The sequence below is a fragment of the Chrysochloris asiatica genome, unplaced genomic scaffold, assembly GCF_000296735.1.
Source record: "Chrysochloris asiatica unplaced genomic scaffold, ChrAsi1.0 scaffold00020, whole genome shotgun sequence".
Classification (NCBI taxonomy): Eukaryota; Metazoa; Chordata; class Mammalia; order Afrosoricida; family Chrysochloridae; genus Chrysochloris; species Chrysochloris asiatica.
This window is the reverse complement of record NW_006408538.1, coordinates 15,343,812-15,363,825: the sequence shown is the minus strand read 5'-3', so window position 1 is coordinate 15,363,825 and position 20,014 is coordinate 15,343,812. Positions and strand designations below refer to the sequence as shown.

Genomic DNA, 20,014 nt, shown 5'->3' with positions numbered 1-20,014 from the left:
TGGAAGAAGTACAGCAAGAATGTTCCTTAAGAAAGCCTCATCTTTCTCTCACAGAATGACTTGTAGTTTTGAACTCCTAACCTTGAAGTTAGCAGCCCGACTATGCTACCAGAGCTCCTTAAAGGAAAGAGAGAGGAATAGACATGGTAAACCCAGGGAGGAAGTGTAAGAATGCTATTATGTTGTTGGGATTGTAATCAATCAGTCAGTGTCACACAATAACGTACCTGAATTGTTGAATGGAAAACCAATATGCTTGAATAACTTTTGCTCAAATAAAAAAAAATAAGTAAAAAAAAAAGAATGCTTCTTAAATGGCCAGACTTCGTGTCTCATGAACTTCGGACATCTTATCAGTTAAGGACCAGTCCCCGGAGAAAGACATCATCACACTTGGCAAAGTGGAGGGTCAGTGAAAAAGAGGAAAACCTCCAATGAGATAGACTGGCACAGTGGCAGCAGCAGTGGGCTCAAGGTTAGAAATGATTGTTTAAGGAAGCCACTGGGCTGGGCAGTGTTTCACTCTACTGTGCATAAGGTCTCTAAGATTTGGATCTGGACTTGTTGTTGTTAAGTGCCATCAAGTTGGTACTGACTAGAAGGCACTTAACAACAACCTAGAAGAAAAATTGGCAATGACAATTTCTAAAATCACTAAGATTTTAGAAAAATTCAACACCTCAATAAGAAAAAGACAAGTAGTCTAAAAAAAAAGGGCTGAGAAAATGAACATACACTTCACCAAAGAAGACATTTAGGCAGCAAATAAATGAAGAAATGCTAATGATCATTAGCCATTGTTGTTGTTGTTAACTGCTGTTGAGTTGGTTCCGACCCATAGTGACCTTGTATAGGGTTTCCAAGGAGCAGCTGGTGAGCTTGAACCACTGACCTTGCAGTTCAAACCTATTTTGCAGACCAGTGCATTAACCTACAGTGCCGTTGGAAAGATGTCAATCAAAACAACAAGGAAACACCATCTCACCTTAGCATTATTAGCAAAATTCAGAAAACAACCAACCAACCAATCAGACAATGACAAATGCTGGTGAAGGTGTGGAGAGATTAGAACCCTCATGCACTGCTAGTAAGGCTGAAAATGGTACAACAACTGTGGAAAACAGTATAGTGTTTCCTTAAAAAATTGGAAATAGAAATACCATATGATCCAGCAATCCCACTTGTTGTTGTTAAGTGCTATTGAGTCAGTTCCAACTCATAGCAAACCTATATAAGGTTTCTAAGGCTTTAACTCTTCGCAGGAGCAGAAAGCCTCATCTTTCTCCCATGGAGCAGCTAGAGGGCTCGAATTGCCAAACTCATGATTTACAGATCAGTGTTTATCTTACAGGGCCACCACACAATCCCACTACTATGTATATATCTTAGAGAAATAAGAATCATGACACTAAGAGATCAATGCACACCCATGCCCAACACAGCCTTAGTCACAATAGCAAAAGAATGGAACCGGACTAAATGCCCATCGATGGGAGAAGATCAGCTATGGTGCATGCTATGGTACAATGGAATGCTAAAGTTAAAGAATTGCAATGACTCTGAAAAAACACCTCATAACATGGTTGAACCTCGAGGACATTATGTTGACTGAAATGTCAATCACAAGAGGACAAATATTATATGAGACCCTTGCTGTAGAAAGTCAAGAAAAGGTTTTCATATAAAAAGAAATGTCTGTTGGTGGCTACCATTTATTGATGGAGTACTGGTGTGGTACTGTGGGTTAACGCGTTGGACTGCAAAGTCAATTTGAACCACAAGGTTGGCAATTCAAGCTCGCCAGCCACTCCTCAGAAATCCTATACAAGGTCACTATGGGTCGGGACAGACTGGACAGCACTTTAACAACAACTGGGGATGGGAAAAGAAAGGAAAACAAGTCTCTAATTAGAGAATGGATACATACTCACATTGGTAAAGGGAAAGGCAATCAATTGTTAAGAGGGAATCAGCAAAAACTGAAGTCAACGGAAGACACCGGAAGGAGGGCAGGAGTTAAAAGCAACAGATTACTCTTAGACACACAATTCTGCAGTAACAGGAGGCATAGATAGGAACACAGGCTGAACAGGTATGGGAGGGAGAATCGAACTGTAAATGGACTTCTGCTGTGACGCTGTGGGATCAGCACTGGACTGCGAACCACAAGGGTCAGCAGTTCAAACCCACCAACTGCTCCTTGGAAAGCTTCTATAGATTGCTATGAGTCGGAATCGACTCACTTAATAACAACAATGTGCTGTAAATACGTTTATCTAGGCTCTAAGTGTAGTCCTGTTGTGGTGCTGTAGAATAAGCACTTCACCACAAGGTCACTTTGAACCGCAAGGTCGGTGGTTCAAGCTCACCAGCTGCTCCTCAGAGACCATATACAGAGTCTCCACGAGTAAGAACCGATTCAATGGCACTTAACAACTAGAGTGTTGTAAACGGAGTCCTGGTGTGGTGCTGTAGGATAAGCACTGGACTGCAAGGTTGGTTTGACCCTGCTGACCTAATCACAAGGCCAGCAGTTCAAACCCACCAGGCGCTCCACAGGAGAAAGATGACACTGTCGGCTCTCATAAAGACTTAAGAGTTTTAGAAGCCCTCTAGGGGGTCGCTGTGAGTCAGAATCTACTCGATGGCAGTGGGTCTGGTTTTTGGTTTATGCTGCAAATACTCATCTATTCATGAATATAATACAGCATACAGGAAGCAAAGGAGCTCTGGTAGTGTAGTGGTTACGAACCGGGCTGCGAACTGCAAGGTCAGAATTTCGAAACTACCAGCTATTCTGCGGGAGAAAGATGAGGCTTTCTGCTCCCATAAATATCTACAGCCTCGGAAACCCTGTACAGGGTCGCTATGAGTCGGAACCAAGTCCACGGCACATAACCACCACCGCCACTACAGGAAGCAAGCTTCGAAAACTTAGAAAAAAACAAGCAGAATTTACATTCTTCCCCCTGAAGTGAGGTTCTGCCGCTGTTACCACCTTTACTATTATCATTTCACAACTCTTGCTGAGCATGATGTGCCTCAAAGACACAGGCTTCTCCAACCTGGCACGTCCCATGCTGAGGCCCTGAGCAGCCGCCTCCGCCCCTACCATCTTACAGCCCTCCCCATCTGTGTACATGACAACGCCAAAGGTCTTAAAAGGCCAATGTGGCCCTGCAGGATCAGCACTTAGGATCTGGTCTCCTGCCTCTTCCCCTTGCTCATTCCATTCCACTTACAGAGCATCCTGTGGTCCCTCTAACATGTAAGGCCCACTCCTGCTTCGGGGCCAAGGCCTTTGAACTGGCTGCTCCCTCCTTATGAGCTCCTCCTCCTCCCTCTTGCATTTTTCTATCTGTGTCTCCTTCTCTGTGAGCTCCCCCCATTCACAGCTACAACCATCCCTCTTCCCTACTTAGGGTATCCAAACTACAAACAAAAGAACCATGTGGGGCACAGGCCGGATGGACTCCTCAACCAGCAGCCATGGAAATCAACAGGGCTGACCACTGAGGTCTAACATGACCTCTTAACAGTCACCTAATCTGGAGTCCTGGGGCAGCACTGTTAGGATCAACACTCGACTAACCTGCAAGGTCGGCAGTTCAAACCCACCAGCCGCTCCTTGGAAACCCTACAGAGGATCTCTATGAGTCACAACCAACTCTGTGGCACTTAACAACCACCTGGAAGACGTAGATGGGAGGAGTGTCACCAGATGTGGGCAGCAGGTGGGTTTTGCTTGGCTTGGAATGTTCAACATTTTTTTTAGATTAGATAACAACTTTAAAATTTGGTAGCTTTGACATAAAAGTTTGGATTTCTGACTTCTGAAAAGCAAAAGATCTAGCAACATGGAGTTTGCCCTGGGACTGAGACGTATCTGCTGCTTTTAGATAGGGTACAAGCCCTGCCGGTCCCGGCCACCCTTCCCAACAACCACCCTTCCAGGTGCTCTTCAGTTCCACTGCCCTGCAGGTATTGGGACTTGTAATACCCCCTCAGCCAACCCAGGTGAGGGATCTGAACCCAGACTTATGGGAGCCACAGATTGTGGCCCATGGGAAGCTGCGCGGGAGCTGCTAGCCCTTGAGGATGACGGGGTAGGTGCTATGATGCGGGGGAGTGGGGTGGGTGGGAAAGGGGAGGACACGCACCGGTCCATGGAGAGCTTCTGGGCCAGCAGCCGCCAGTCATTGCCCCGTGAGTTGGGGGCGTCGAGGCTATTGCATATCTTCTGGCGGATGGAGAGAGGAATCTTGAAGGCGTAGGGCCCCAGCTGGGTGGTGGTGGTGCTGCTAGGGGCAGAGCAGAGGGCATCCAAGGAGCCAGCAGCCGTCTGCAGGGGCAGAGGGCATGAGTGAGAGATGGTTCTGAACATCTTTCCCTCCATTCTTCCTGCTCTGGGACTCAGCTCATTGGCTTCAGCCTGGCTCCATTTCCCCTGGGCAAGCTCCAGAGGTCCAGTCCAAGGCCTCCAGAAGGTCAGTTCCAGGGCAGGATTGCTGTAGGCTGACACCTACCTGCCTCAGGGACGCACCAAGAACACTGTGCCAGGTGATGACACCTGAGGGACCTCAGCCACAGTCTCACCCACATCCACCCATTTTATACAGGTAGAAAATGGAGTCTCGAAAGAGGAAGTAACTCTTTGGCCACATGCCAAGTTAGAAGCACTCTGGGCTGTCTGGATTTTGTCCATCTCCATCTGGGTCTGTAGTCCTGGTGTGGCGTTGTGGGTTAATTTGCCAGACTACAAAGCCGTTTGAACTGCAAGGTCGGCGGTTCAAGCTCACCAGCTGCTCCTCGGAAACTCTATATAGGGTCTCTATGGGTTGGAACTCATTCCCAAGGGCACTTAACAACAACATCTGGGTTTATAAAGTGGTTGGGAGCCAAGGCTCAGACCTGTCACTTACCTGGGTTCCAATGAAGGTCTACCACTCACTGCCTGTGTGACTGTGGACAGACACCTGTCCTCTTTAAAAGTGACTTTCTCTTAACTCCCAGGTGGGGGTCATCGTATCTGTCTCCCTGGGTAGTTGTGCAGATTTGTTGTTGTTGTTAAGTGCCGTGGAGTCAGTTCTGACTCATAGCGACCCTGTACAGGGTTTCTGAGGCTGTAAATCTTTACGGGAGCAAAAAGCCTCTCATCTTTCTCCTGTGGAACAGCTGTAGTTTCGAACTGCTGACCCTGAGGTTAGCAGCCCGATTCGTAACCACCATGCTACCAGAGTTCCTTTGTGCAGATTTAGCAGATTTAGTGAGGTAATATATCCCCTGGCACATTCAATAAATAGCAGTGGTTAGCAAAAAATAACCAAGTCCCAGACCAGCCTGGGGAGGGGAGAGGGTGTCTTTATGGAGGTGGTCTCTCCGCCCAGATGAGGAGTGAGGGTACGTCTGCATGCTGCATCTGCCTAGGCCTCACCTCTGCCAGGGTGGTGTGCAGCTGGACTATCTGGCCCTCCCCCTCCACCTGGCGCACACAGATCTTGCAGGTGAGCTCTGTGGATGCCAGGCTGAGTCGCTCCAGGGTGAAGGTGCAGTGCAGGGCCTTCTGGCTGCCACTCCATATGTGATAGAACGGGATCTCCTGGGAAGGGGAAACAAAGAAGTGAGGCCATCTTCTTGTACCTGCCCAGCCTGCCCTGTCCTCGTGAGGAATGGAGGCAGAGGTGGGTCCTGGAAGGCTGCAATCCTCTCAGTGGGCCAGTTTAGGCCTCTCCAACCAGAGGGCCAGAGGCATCCTTAAGGTCAAGATCAAGGGCCCTTTAGCTGGCTGGCCGAGTCTAGAAGGGAGCTGGGAATGAGAATAGATGGGAGAAGAACGTGCCTGTGTGTCGGGCTAGGAAAGCTTCCTTGATTCAGTGGTGTCATGTGCATGGGCAGGGCAGAGGGGCACAGGCTCTGAGAGCAGACTAGACCGCCTACCAGGGTTGATAGATGGTAAAGCTTCCCTACCACAGAGGACACCTGTGTGGCATCTGAGACAGGGGACGGGGTGTCAGCATGACTACTTGTGGGCATGGAATTCTGGGATGTGCCTGAGGATGACAGGTGGTGTGGGGAGTGTGGGGAGTGTGGTGGGAATGTGTGAAGAGTATGGGGGTGCGGTGAGGTCAAGAGGCAATGAGCGGCTCCAGGATTGTCAAAGCTGTAGACTAGAGGAGTAGGCAGAGGCTGGGCTGAGAGGCTGTGTCTGCCTCCCTTACCTGGTACTTGGCCAGCAGTTTACTCCTCCAGTGGGCGTGGGGGATGTCGTGGAGGGAGAGGCGCAGGTTGTGGTAACTGTCCTTAAACAGCAGGGGTTTGGGCTCCTCCACCAGGTAGCCCCCCAGTGTCCGCTCCAGCTCCAGCACCTCCTGTGGCCAGGGGGGGGAAACAGAAGGGACAGCCTGTCCTACTTGGCCCACAGGCTATTTTCTCCTGAAACTGTTGGGAGAGTGCTGGCAGCTAGCTGTAGTCAGGGGAAACAACTGCAACAGTTAGGGGGAAAGCCCACCTGAGCACAGGGCTGGGCACCGGGAAGGTTAGGTGCTCATAGAAGGCTTAAAATGTGGACTAATGGAGAGGTAGCCAGAAGAACGGATGGATGGACAGACAGTTGGAGCAGATGAATGGTGCGGTAAACAGGGAGTGGATGGCTGTACAAATAGATGGGGGATGGCAGAAAGATAAATGGACAGATCAGTGATGGATGGATGGATGGACAGATAGACAGATAGACTGTTGACTGTGTGTGTATAGATAGAAAGTTGGACGGATGGATGGGTAAGAGGTTGGGTGGGGGCTAAATAAACATGCCATTAAGCCAAAATTTCCCCTCTTGTCCTTCACTTAATCTTCACTATAGTCTCTGGCCAAGTCTGGACATCAGCCAATGACTTGGTACCAAGACATCCAGACTGCAAGAGCATTTCCCAGGAGCCTCCAAACCACTATGGGCCTCCTGGGATTTCAGGCCAGCTGGTCCCAGTAGGAGACACTCATTCTCCCATTGGGCCTTTTCACTAATGTTACATCAGCGCACAACTTGAAGTGTGACACTATCCACCTGAGATGGGGGGAGGCACAGGGCTGCAGGAAAGGCCCATGAGGCCTTGGGATATAGGAGCGATGGAAGGATGGAAAAGCAAAAGGGGTTTAAACAGAGTCAAGTATTTGTAGTCTCCCTGTGTAAGTTAGCGCACTGGTGGCACTGTACAGTAAGCACTGGATTGTTAACCACAAGGTTGGTGGTTTGAGCCCATCAGCCACTCCATGGGAGAAAGATGAGGCTTTTTGCTCCCATAAAGATTTATAACCTTGAACACCCCATACAGGGTCAGTACGAGGCAGAATTAATTACAACAAGTATTAAGTCCGGATGAGACTGAGGTCCTAGGAACGGGCTGAGGATGGACTGGACAGATGTTGGAGGCTGCAAGTGAGGGTAGGGGCAGTAACACCAGGTTCCACACTCTGCAGTCTCCAGCTCCAGATGAAAACACTGGCCTCTTTTCCTGACCTTCCTAACCCACCTGGTCCCCCATCACTTGGGGACGCCCCATCCACCTCCGCTACATAAGCAGGAGTCTAGTTGTCAGTTGGTCCTTCCTCTCCCTCTGTCCCTCCTACCATTTTCTGACTCTCTATCCTACTGACCAAACAGAGTCCAGTCCCTCCTTACTCACTGCCCACTGCCCAGGGCCCAGCTCCACCACTCTCCTCTTCCCACAAACCGCTAGCCACAGGGGGCTTTCTAAAGGGTTATTCTAGTTCTAATCCCTTCTCATTGGGTCGGTTCCAAATGTCTGGGCTTGGCTCCGTGGCTCTTAGGAAGGTGAGCCTCACCTGCCTCCAACCCTTACTCCCCCTGGCCCCCCACCCCACTGATCCACACACCTGCCTTTATATATGTTTCTCGATTGGCCTGGAATCTCCTCACCTTTCTCTGCTTGGACGCCTACTGGCCTGGGGGGCTTAGGTCAAAGGTCAGCTTCCCTGAAGTTAGTTCAGATTGCCTCCCTACAACCATCATGCCATGTCTTGGGGTCCTTCCCAGTTGCTTCCTCTTTCCTTCTGTGCTGCCTTCTCACTTCATCAAAGCTCTCTGCAATACCCTGTCTGTCTGCCACCTCTAGCCTGCAGCTTGGCTGGGGAGTGGTACCAGTTCGTCTCTGTACTTGAGGGATTGATGCCATTTCAAAGCCTGAGGCATGGATGAGTAAATGAATGAGACTGTGTGGAGACCATCAACCTGGGAGGCAGGGGAAGCTGGAAGGAGCTTGGCAGCTGGCCAGTGGGGGCACGTGTGGCCCTACCTTTAGCACAACAGGCGTGTCCTCCAGGCAGTAGACCCTGAGACTGTACTCAAGGGAGGTGCAGAGGGCGGGGGCGAAGATGGCTAGCTGGAGCCGCTTGACAGCTGAGCGGGAGTAGGACTCGCCTGTGAACACGTAGGTGCCCAGCTGGTCCAACAGGATGTGGCAGGACCTGGCCTCCAGCTGGCAGTAGCAGGGAGTGTTCAGAGTCTCCTCACCCAGGGTCACCACCTCCTGCAGGGGGAGAGTGGAGGTCGGTGGAGGGGTCATAGGTAAGGCCCTAGAGGGTCCAATGCAGGCTCCCTATCCCCTGGGGTCCTGGTGCTGGTGGCCAGCCCAGCTGCAGCCAGGAGAAACAGGTGTTCTCTGTCTCCCACGGGCGGTTCTGATAGCTGGGTCCAATCCTGCCTGGGAGAGATGCCCACTCCCCAGCATTGGCCCTCACCTCCCAGTGGCCCTGGTGGGCTTGAGTCTTGAGCTGGAAGATCCAGTCGCCGGCACTGACTTCGGCACAGTGAGGCACGGTGAGGATGACCGGACGACACAGCAGGAGGCCAGTGGGCCCGCAGGTCACTGAGGGGCTCAAGACTGTCTGGGTCCCTTCTGAAAGTGGACTGTGGGCAGGGTGGGAGGCAGGCAGTGAGGAGTTTGAAGTGGGCTGAGGGGGGCCAGCGGAGCTCAGCAGGGGCATTGAGCCCCTGCCAGGACCCCATCTCTGCCCCAGGGTGCTGGGTGATGTTTCCCCTCAAGTCCCCAGAGGTGAAAGGAGGCAGGAAAAATTGCATAGACTTTGAAGTTGTTTCCAGATTTCTGCTGTAGCCCGAGTTTTGCGCATGTTTTAAAAGGCTCTGCACTTTCTGAATTCAGTTTTGATAGGTGTTGCTAAAACACCCTCCAGAAAGCCTGCACCAATTTACACCCCGACCTGCTATGAGGGGCCCATGTTCCCAAGCTCTTGCTGGCACCAAGGCATTATCATCTGACAAAAATCTGCAAATTTGTGAGCATAAACCTCCGGGTTGTCTCAGGACTGTTTTCATTAGCATTCCTTTGACTTTAAATTAGGTTGAATGTTTTGTCATAGCCCAGTAGGCCAGTGTGCATGCATGTTTGTGCATGCACAATCCTCTGCCCACTTTCTTTTCTACCAGGATGCTCAATATCTTATTAGTTCTGTAAATCTTTTTGTATAGTAAGGCTCTCTTCCCTTTGTGTGCTTAGTTTTTCAATGTCTTGTGCTGGTTTTGCAAATTTCAAATGAGGACATGTTACAATCTCTGAGAACTACCTCTGGTCAGAGCCCAGTGGACAGGTCTTGGGGAGGAGTCATGGGAGGGACACAGAAGGTTCAGCAGCCAGGAAGGAGAAGAGGAGGGCAGTCAGGGGCCCAGCTGCAGTCTCTACTCACAGGGTATTTTCTGCCTTGTTGATCAGTAGATACATCTCATAGAACTTGCCCTGGGGAATGGCTCCATTGGGCACCAGCAGGCTGACCCCTATGAGGAGAGGGAGGTCAGCAGGGAGGCGCTCCAGTCCAGGAGTTTAGGAGAACAGGTGACTGGCCCCAGGTTGGGACAGGGAGAGAAAGTCATCTCCTGAACTCTAATGGGTTACCAGAAGGAGTGGGAAGGGAGGGCTTGGGTGTAGGGAGAGGTGGTTTCTGACCACAGCAGGCTTTTTTTCCAGCACAGGGGCCTCTGACATTTCTATGGGTGTGTCATTGTTGCCACTGAGTTGGCATGGCCCTGCACCATGGAATGACTCTATGTCATCCCCATGATCGGTGTGGATGATACTGGTGTGATCCACAGGGTTCTCACTGGCTGGTTTTTAGAAAGACTGCCAGACCTTTCTTCCTAGTCTGCCATAGTCTGGGAGCTCCTCAGAAACCGAGTTCAGCATCAGAGCAACACTAGATGGTGGTGGCTATGCATGATGGGAGTTTAAACTGGGATTCCCCCCTGGAAGGTGAGACTTCTACCACGGGGCTACCACTGCCTCTTTCTATGGGGTTGTTGCTAAGTGCCGTCGAGTTGGCGCTGACTCACAGTGACCCTGTATAGGGTTTCGGAGGAGTGGCTGGTTGATTCGAACCACTAACCTTGTGGTTCCAACCGAACTTGCAGTTAAGTGTTTTATCCGGCTCCATCCCCAGCTCAGTACATGATGTTGGGGAACTAGAAGTGCTGGCTTTGTTAACCTAGATGGGCATCCCTGCCCTTCCTGGATGCTAGGGCCTACAACAGTGCTCAGAAGGTTTGCTGACCTACTGAGCGCCTCATTTTACAGAAGAAGAAACAGCCTTTGAGAATGGTGGGTCCCAGCTTCCCTATCCTAGAGATAGGTGGAGGCAGGCAGACACCCAGACTCCTAAGCAGACCCCTAGATTTTTTACTTGCTTCACCCCACACTCCAGATCTCATCTTACTTCACTGGTGGCACCATAGGATAAGCACTGGACTGCTAACCACAAGGTTGGAAGTTCAAACCCAGCAGACACTGCTTGGGAGAAAGAAGAGGCTTTCTGCTCCCATAGAGGTTTGCAGCCGTAGGAACCCTATACAGGGTTGTTATGAGTTGGAATCAACTCAGTGGCAGTGGGTTTGGCTTTTGGTGGTAGCACAGTGGGATAAATGTTGGGTTGCTAACTGCAGGGTCAGTGGTTTAAACCTACCTGCTGCTCCACAGAAGACAGATGAGGCAGTTTGCTTCTGCAAGGACTTGGAAACCCTAGGGAGCACCTGTAGGCTCACTATGTGCTGGAATGAACTCAGTGGCAGTGGGTTGGGTTTGGTTTTTGGTGAGAAGGGAGGGGTGCATGCTGAGGTCAGGCTGAGGGGCCGGCAGGTAGGGGCCCACCTGTGCCAGGGATGCTGAGCCTTCCACCTAGGCAGCCAAAGGTGCCGCTGACACTGCTCCCTGGGTCGCGGGGCAGGCCCAGGAGCTGCTGGGAGCCGAGGCTGGCACTGCGCAGGTGCAGGAAGTGGGACTCTCGGGTGAAATCCCCAGGATAAGTGCCAGGGGGGAGGACCCCCAGCAGATCGGCCCCGTCTGGCAGGCTTGGCCCAGAGCTGGTGGTGCTGGAGCTGTAGACCTTGATCTTGAGGCTGGGCAGGGGGTCCAGCAGGGGCGAGTTTGTCATGGGAATCTTGTCAGTGGAGTCCTGCAGGGCATAGACGGGCCCACGGTAGATGCCAGCACTGGCTGTCAGGTCGGGGGGCACAGATGGGTGAAGGAGTTGCGGGTTGTCTGTGAGGAGGGGGCTACAGTCAGATAGAGCTGGGCTCCACTGGCCCACCAGTCCCAACCCACTGCTCCTGTCAGAGGCCCGCCTGTTGCAAAATCCCTCCCACAAGTCCAGCTACCAAAGGCTCAGCTGCTACCTCCCGCAGGAAGTCTTCCAAGATTGTTCCAGCCTGGGTTGCCCTTTCCTTTTCTGCATTTTTTCTAGTCCATACTCATGTACACTGTTATCTCTGGAACAAGCTAGTCTAACCAGGAGGCAGTCTGGAGCCCCAGCTCTGGTGTGGCTGGCTGCCATGTCCCTCTGAGTGACCCTCTGCCCTCCAGGCATCCTTGGTGCTTACTGGGTCTCGCAGTCTTGAAGTTGACGGGGTGGAAGCCACCAGTGAGGGCAGCGGACGAGTCAGTGATGTCGGTGTCGAAGTCGCGGCAGCTGCGTCGGTACACTACTACCCCCACCACCAAGACGACCACCAGGACCACAAAGATGGACACCACGAGGCCCGCGTACAGCGCCACATCCCCGGAGGCCTCCAGGACTGCAGGGACAGGAGAGGTACGTGAGGGGCAGGCCCTGGGGGAGGAGCTAGTAGACACTGAGTATTTAGAACAGATGGTGCTCACTGAACAAACAGAGCACAGAGCTGGGTTCCGTATCTGAGCCCTACCATGACAGGCAGGGTGACCTCAACCAAGCAGTAAGCACTCTTTCAGTCTCCTTGTCAGTGAAATGATCTCAAAACCTCCCAGTGTGGCAACTAGAGCCAAACGAAGGCCTGTATGATGCATACATTCACATGAGTTAACGCCCTGCTCCCTGCTGAGATCGGAATCTGTGCTCAAACTCCCACAGGGCTTGTCCTGTCAGAGCCCCAGTTGTACCTGGGCAGCCTCATTCCTAGCCTGCAGCCATTTCCACAGGACAAAAACCCTAGCACCCAGAAATCCTTGCCAATGGCTGTTCTGAGGTCTGCTTCCATTCCAGGCACTGGGGTGGGACATGGAGGAGGAGAGGGGGCAGGAAGCGTGGAATGAGATGCATAGCAGTGATGACAGAGAGGAGGTGGAGGGGGGGGCGGGAAGAGTGGGGGCCCGACTGCACTTCCCACCCCAGGCAGGCTGCTGGGTGGAGGGCATCCAGCATAGGGCAGGGTACGGCACACGGTTGAGACACAACCACTGATGGCTGGCCAGGAAGGTCCCGGGGTCAGCAAGGTAGGGTCTCCGTGTCTGTCCACATGTGGCTGTTGAGCCACCAGAATGTGGCTGGTACGGCAGAAGAGCTGAAGTTTTAGGTTTATTGATTTCATTTAAAATCACTGAAATAGTCCCATAGGATGAGCAGCTACTATGCTGAAAGGCTCTGGCAGAGCCAAGGTAACTGCCAGTATGACCTCTGGGAGGAAACAGCAGGCTGCTCTGCCTTCTATTTCTTCTGGGAGCTCCAGGGAGCATCTGTCCACCCTCTCCCTTCCCTGGAAGTCCTGAAGGACAGACTGCCATGGACTCCCTTCCCAGCTCCCCTGTCTTGGGGTTAGTGGGAGCCACCCAGCAAGGCCTGGGCATGGCTTCTACCAGAGGACCCTGATGCCCAGGGGAGTCCAGAGAAGTCCACTCAGGGCCAGGCGCCCACCTCTCTGGGTGATTTCCTCTCTACCACCGGGGCCACTTGCCTAGTGATTCACAATCTCATTAGTTACCAGCCTGGCCCCTCAGTGTTGGTTTTATGAGTCCAGAATTATTTGGAAATTGTAGTTTAATTACCCCAGGCCAACCTGCTGATGGCACTTTACTGAGCTGGTATTACTGTAGGGCTTGGAGGACGAGCCCCTTAGAGGATGGAAGGCACAGAGAGTGTGGCGGGGGGTGGGGAGTGTTTTCTCTCAGCTGCTGAGGTCTAGGGAGGGGTGCTGGGGGTGAACAGAAGTGGACTGGATCCCGGAACTGTCCCACACAGCAAAGCCAAGGGGACAAGGTTAATAGCAGCAGATTGATCATAAAAATATTTGGGTTCAAATCCTAGTTTTGCTAATTCCTAGGTCAATCCCCAGATCTGTCCCTTGGCCTCTCTGAGACTGTAAGGGCAGGGTCACGATGATGCCCAGGGGTCCACCAGCTGGGAGTCTGTCTATCTGCTGGTGGTAGAGAGTCTGGGCACAAGCAGCATTGGGTGCTGAAAACCCCAAATGTGGTGGGTAGTATGGGGGTGCCCATGGCTCTGCCTGCCTATGCCTCACACCATGTAAAACCCGGGGTCCCACGGAGGAAAGACAACAACGATGAAATGGAACTTACGGTGGCTTTTGGGGTCGCTTAGAGTTTTCTTGTCTGTCGGGGGAAATAAAGGGAAAGACAATGACACAGGTGACAGGTGGCAGAGCAGATGATGGTGAAATGATGCGGGTGTGATGGCCACTGTGGTGGGCAGGCAGAGGCCCCTAGGTGGGCTCTAGACCTCCCAAGGCCCCCTCCCGGGAACTCACTCTGCACGCAGAGCCCGTCAGTACAGTTCTTGGAGTCGAGCAGCGTCCCGCTGCAGTCGCGTCCTCCGTTCTGGGGTGGGGGTGCCATGCACTCCCGGCTGCGCCAGTGGGCACACTCAGTGCTGCAGGCTGACCACTTGCTCCACTCGGTCCACGCCCCGTCCACTGTAGGAGCCACGGCACCACACGCAGGGACATACGTAGCACACAGAGGCGTGTACACGGTGAGCCATGCAGGCAGAAGGCAGTGGTGCATCAACACATATACAAACAAACCACAGACACACGGACACCATCCAGAGAAATCCACAGCGCAGCAACACAATCCCACACCAACACACACCCACATTGGGGACACAGTACAGACAGACGCACATCCAGACAGGCCGGTGCACGAGTGCACACCCAGGGTGGGAAAACGCCAAATCATTCATACAAACACAGTCAGATGGCCAAGGACAGACAAGCGGAAGACACAGAGTGAGATGAAGACAAAAAGAGAGGAGAGGATTTCAGGGCTGGGGCCCACTGGCCATGGTGTCTTAATAGCTCTATGTAAGAGGACAGGCTCCCCCTTGGCCCTGGGCAATTGTGGGATCCTGGTCTTGGCCCTGCCACTGAGAATCCTGGGCCTGGTGGGCAGGGCCTGAGTTGGGGTCAGGGCTGAACAAGAAGTCAGATACCGTGACAACCAGTCAGCCAGCTTAGGAGCCCTGGATGATAGGGAGGGACTGACATCCTGACTGACCAACAAAAGGGAAGGCAGGCATGGGGTTGGAGTGGGGCTGGGTGTAGGCAGGTGCCACCTGGTCATTCACGCTGACCTGGGCACACTGTGGTGCAGGCGGTCTTCTGGAAGGCCTGACCCTCACAGAAGGCTCCTCCATTGAGTGGGGCGGGGTTGGTGCAGGTCCGTGTGCGCTTCTGCCAACCTCGACCACAGCGGTTGGAGCAGGGTGACCACTCCGCCCAGCTGGACCAGCCACCATCCACTGCAGGGGTAGCAAGCAGCTGTTACCTGCTGGCCTAGCCTGGTACCCTCAACGCCTGTCCCCAGGTGCCCTGATGAGCCTCCCTGTCCCCTCAGGCCTGACACTGCTGGGTGAGAACCCTCCTGCCTGCAGGGCTGGGGACTCACACCCAGAGATCGGAACTCCGAAGGTACTGACTATCCCGTCCCCACTGCAAAATGGCAAATTGAGGCACAGGGAGGGTCTGACACTCACCTAAGGTCACCCTATGAATTATGAGGGGTCAGTGACTGGGGTGATCATTGTCTAAAGTCATCTCAGGTTTGGCTGTACCCCTCTGCCCAAGGGGCCCAAGGGGATAGGAGGGAACAGCTTAACAGGCCAGGCAGCTGCCCCCAACTCTGCTAGAATAGGCGGGCCCTGTCCCAGTCCAGTCCCCTCCTCCAGGTGAATGAGGTTTCTCCTTCAGAAGTAGGCAAGGGGAGCCCAGAGGAGACGGGAGTGTTCTTGGTTAAGTCACCTCTCCTCTATGGGCCTCAATTTCCCACCTGTTCACCAGGTGGTCAGGACTCCTTCCTCTCCCAGGGCAGGGCCTGCACACCCACCCCAAGCCTCCCTCACCATAGACGATGACAGTGGCGGTGGTGCTCCGGCGCTTGGCCACGATGTTCTTGGCCACACAGGTGTAGTTGGCTGTATCTGAGAGGCGGGCCTGGCGGATGATGAGGTTGTGGTCGATGGTGAGCAGGAAGTTGGTGTCCTGAGTGGGATCGATGACATCCTCATTCTTCAGCCATTCCACCTGCAGGAGTGGGGTTGGGAGGAACATGGTAAAGGCCCCGTGCCTGCTTACCCTGGGGAGGGGCGGGCAGCATTTCTGTCCTCATCTACCCATATTGATGCAGTGAGGTAGATGCTGCGCTGAGCAGGACACTGTGCTGACCTGACCCCATCTGTTGGCCAGCTGTACCACTGGAGAAGTGACTTAACTGCAAAGAGCCTCAATTTTACCCACTGTAAAATGGGAATTTAAGGACATCTACCCCAGAGTGGCGCTGTGTGTTAATGCACCAGACTGCAAAGCCATCTGAACTGCAACAAGTTCACCAGCTCCTCCTTGGAAACCCTATACAGGGTCGCTAACGGTTGGAATCGACTCGACAGAACTTAACAACAACAACAACCCCAGAGGGCAGCGTCCTGGTGTGGCCTTGTAGGATAAGCACTGGGTTTTGTACCACAAGGTTGGCAGTTCAAGCCCACCAGTCAATCCTTGGAAACCCTATACGGGGTCATTATGAATCAGAACTGACTCTACGGCACATCACAACAACTTCTAAGGGTGAAAACATGGTGGCTCTAGAGGAACAGCACTGGGTTTTGTACCACAAGGTTGGCAGTTCAAGCCCACCAGTCAATCCTTGGAAACCCTATACAGGGTCATTATGAATTAGAACTGACTCTACGGCACATCACAACAACTTTTAAGGGTGAAAACATGGTGGCTCTAGAGGAACAGCACTGGGCTTTGAACCACAAGGTTGGCGGTTCAAGTCCACCAGCTGCTTCATGGGAGAAAGATGAGCCTTTTTACTCCTGCAAAGATTTACAGCCTCAGAAATAATATACAGGGTCTCTATGAGTTGGAACTGCCGCCAAAGCATTTAACACCAGCAGACCCTGAGGTCAGGAAGATGGGAGGAGGCAGGATATGGAAAATGCGGACAACAGGAAGTGCCTGGCTCATGGTCAGTACTAGCTCAGTATGGGTTCAAGCCCCACCTCTGCCACCTTCTAGATGGGCTGCCCCAAGTGGCCACCTCGCCCTGTTTCTTTTCCCAACCACCCTACAGGACTGCTGTGGAACAAATCCTGGCCAGAGAGGCAGAGATTATAAAGCGCCTGCCTGAGCCCAGTTTCCAGACGAAGAAGGCTCCCATGCTGAAGCCCAAGGCCCCATTCCAGAGGGTTTTGAGTCCCTGGGTTCACAGTGCAGGGCCATAAGTGGAGAGAGGGCGTATGTCCGGAATGTGAGTAGGGGTGAGGGACGGGAGGGAGGGGCAAGTACCCATGGGGAAGGGGCATGGTTAGCTCATGGATGAGGCCACACACATTATGAACTCCTCTGGCTTCCATAAAGGGAGTCCTGGTGGCACTGTGGGTTAGGCATTGCTTACCTGAAGGTTGGCAGGTCACACCCACCAGCTGCTCCTCTGAAGAGAGAAGAGGCAGGCTACTCCTATAAATCTTTACAACCCTGGAAACCCTGTGCAGGGTCAACTATGAGTCATAATCAACTCAAGGGCAGTGGGTTTGGTTTTTGGCATCTATAAAGCTGAGGCCTGGGGTTGTGGGTGGGCAGGCAGTCCACGGGCATTTCCTTTGCAGAACACTGAGCATGGGCTGACTGAGGAGTCCCAGGGCTTCCTGCCCAGCTCTGTCCTGTTTCTGCCGGGACCTGACATGTATGCTCTGCAAAGGTCCTAACCTTGATTCCCAGTACCAGGGCTAACTCCATGCCCAACAGCCCCCACATCCCCCTCACCTCAGCCACCGGCACCCCCTCTGGAGGGCGGCACTGCAGGAGAAGCTCATGGTCCAGGGGTACCTCCTTCCCCAGAGGCTCCTGGTCAAAGTTCTTGCGCAGGTCTGGAAGAAGGGACAATGTCCCGGGCAGTCAGCCAGGCAGTGGAGACTGCAGTACCCCTCTAACCACTAGATGGCAGTGTGCACCAGGGAACGCCTGGTCTGTATCTGGGACCTTTCCTCTCCTCCAGAGGAGTTGGGGGAACAGAGTTCCCTCCCTAACACAGAGTCCTAGTACTACGGATAAAGATAAACAGAAGTGGGTGAATGAGGGGTGCTTAGAAATCCTGAGGCCAGAGGTGGCCTGGGGCTTGAGGTGCCTTCTGGCCTAGCAACAGGTGTCTGAGTTATCTGTGGGGTCACCTAAGCTAGGGAGGCCGAGGAGGCTCCCATTGTTGTGGAATCCCTTCTCCAGGTTCCTAAGGAAATGGGGGGCTGGCTGGGGGAAGGGAGTGTGGGTCATACAGGCGATGCGGACGTAGGCTCTGTGACTCTTGGTGGTGCCTGCAGAGCTCCAGGCCACACACTGGCACCAGTAATCCTCCAGCCCAAACAGCTCCTCCACCTGCTGCCGAGACACTTCGATCTGCACCTCTCGCAGCCTCAGACCTGAAGGGGGGCAGAGAAACTATCAGGGGCAGGCCAGAGACCATGACTCTCCCTCCACCCCAAGACCTCTTGGCCCTGTTGCCAAAGTCTCTCTCCTGAATGACCATCATTTCTCTCACCTCTGATAGCTCTGGGCATCACAATGGCTTGCAAATGCAAGCACTGACCTTTATCCACCCTGCAACCACACAGGGGCATTCAGTCTGCTGTGCTCTCAGCAGAGCCCAGACCCTGCACAGCCTCCATCCTGGGTGCAAGTTCCGAGTGCAGACATCCTGCACCGCTACCTGACCCTATGTGACCTCAGTGGCCAGCTCCCAGTCCCTCACCCTGGCAGGCCCCTCTATGACCAGTGAGCTCCGGGGGTCACCCCTCAGCTCTCAGCTGGGCCCCTCTTCTAGTGGGAGGTCTGCTCTGATCTTACTCACTACTTAACAACTGTACTCCTGAGTTTACACTTGAGCACGACAACTGTCCTTCAGCCACTCAACTGGATTTCCTCACAGCACTGACCACTAGGGGACCATCATGCTTATTTACGGGTTAATGTGTTTACTGCTTAGCTCCTGCAGGGGAATAAGATAGGGCCCCAATTCATTGTCGGGGCCCAGGGCCTGGCCCAGAAAAGGGGCTCAGTAACAGAAAGTACATTAGAGGCGTGAGACCAGTGGCTCCAGCCTATGCAGTCTCCCTGAGCCATCGGATCCTTCACTCCCCTCTCCTAACCCTCTGCTTCCACTAAGTCCTCTCTGCTCAGAAAAGGAGTCAGCTCTCCTAGATTAGAGCAGCTATCAAAAGCTCCTCATTGAAGTTTGGGGGGGGGGCTTGAGGCCTCCTCCTCCAGGAAGTCCCCCCTTACTGCTGGCCTCACCTGCCTCAGGGTTCCCAAATCTGCTTCTCCTTGCTATGAATTGTCCCATCTCATCCCAATAAGTCCCTTGAGGGGAGAACTGTGGATTGCACAAGATGCAGTACCGTGGTGTGGTGGTTAAGCATAGGGCTGAATGGCTATAGACAAGTTTGAATCTTGCCACCACCCTACTCCCCAGCTGTGTGACCTTTGCTAAGTGACTTAGCCTCTCTGAGCCTTAGTTCCATCATCATAACAAAACACTCAGGGTGACCTCGAAGTCATGGTAATTACTCTGTCTGTCACTTCACCCAACTTGGGCCAGACACAAAACTACCTGGACAGGTCATCTGGACTTATCCATCCTCTTCCTTTTACATCTGGAGAACCAGAGGCCATGAGAGGGCAGGTGATGGGCCTACTGTTCCCACAGCAAGTTCCCAACAAAGCTGAGATCAGCTCTCTGGTATCTTCCTGGTTGAGCGCTGTCCCCTCAGCCATGAGGCCCAGTGAAACCACTGCTTCAATTCTCCTGCACACCCAGACCATGAGGAGAACCCGATTCTGGTGGTCAGAGTCTATTAGGAAAGCTCAGAGGAGCACCCCAGAACACTGCTTCCGGGGTGGCAACTCCACCCACTCACACTGTTGATGCAACCTCAGCTGGGACACGGCAGCAGGGTTCCCTGCCTTACTTCTAGGCTGTGGGCCTGGAAAAGTGGTCCTTTTAAAGTTGTTCATCCATGCAGCCAACCAGCTGGGCAAGGGGAGACCATCACCCAGAAAAATCTTGTCACTGGACACCAACAGCCAGGAGATGCAGAGAGGATGAAACTAGAAGACTTTGGTCTCCCAAACCTAGCTAGCCTGGCAGCTGAGTAGCAGGGAGGTGGGGCCATCTGTCTCAGACCTGGCAGGAGCTGGTCTGTGGGGCCCATCCTGAGTCTCCTGAAGTCAGAGCCC

At 52.9% G+C, this 20,014-nt stretch overlaps 1 protein-coding gene across 2 annotated transcripts in view; it reads right to left on the bottom strand.

Annotated features, from left to right (window-relative positions):
- The window catches only part of UNC5B (unc-5 homolog B (C. elegans)), a 103,448-nt gene that overhangs the window by 5,903 nt on the left and 77,531 nt on the right, over window positions 1–20,014 (bottom strand). The window contains exons 3-16 of one of the 2 annotated variants that reach the window (XM_006835860.1): window positions 18,058–18,201; window positions 17,552–17,655; window positions 15,628–15,808; window positions 14,860–15,027; window positions 14,036–14,200; window positions 13,848–13,880; window positions 11,897–12,091; window positions 11,169–11,558; window positions 9,718–9,805; window positions 8,755–8,923; window positions 8,310–8,543; window positions 6,219–6,368; window positions 5,435–5,599; window positions 4,161–4,342 (exon numbers count right to left, since the gene is read on the bottom strand). In XM_006835860.1, coding sequence (XP_006835923.1) covers window positions 4,161–4,342; window positions 5,435–5,599; window positions 6,219–6,368; window positions 8,310–8,543; window positions 8,755–8,923; window positions 9,718–9,805; window positions 11,169–11,558; window positions 11,897–12,091; window positions 13,848–13,880; window positions 14,036–14,200; window positions 14,860–15,027; window positions 15,628–15,808; window positions 17,552–17,655; window positions 18,058–18,201 — 2,368 coding nt within the window. The remainder of the gene's footprint in view (window positions 1–4,160; window positions 4,343–5,434; window positions 5,600–6,218; window positions 6,369–8,309; window positions 8,544–8,754; window positions 8,924–9,717; window positions 9,806–11,168; window positions 11,559–11,896; window positions 12,092–13,847; window positions 13,881–14,035; window positions 14,201–14,859; window positions 15,028–15,627; window positions 15,809–17,551; window positions 17,656–18,057; window positions 18,202–20,014) is intronic. The other variant, XM_006835861.1, reaches the window with a different exon arrangement.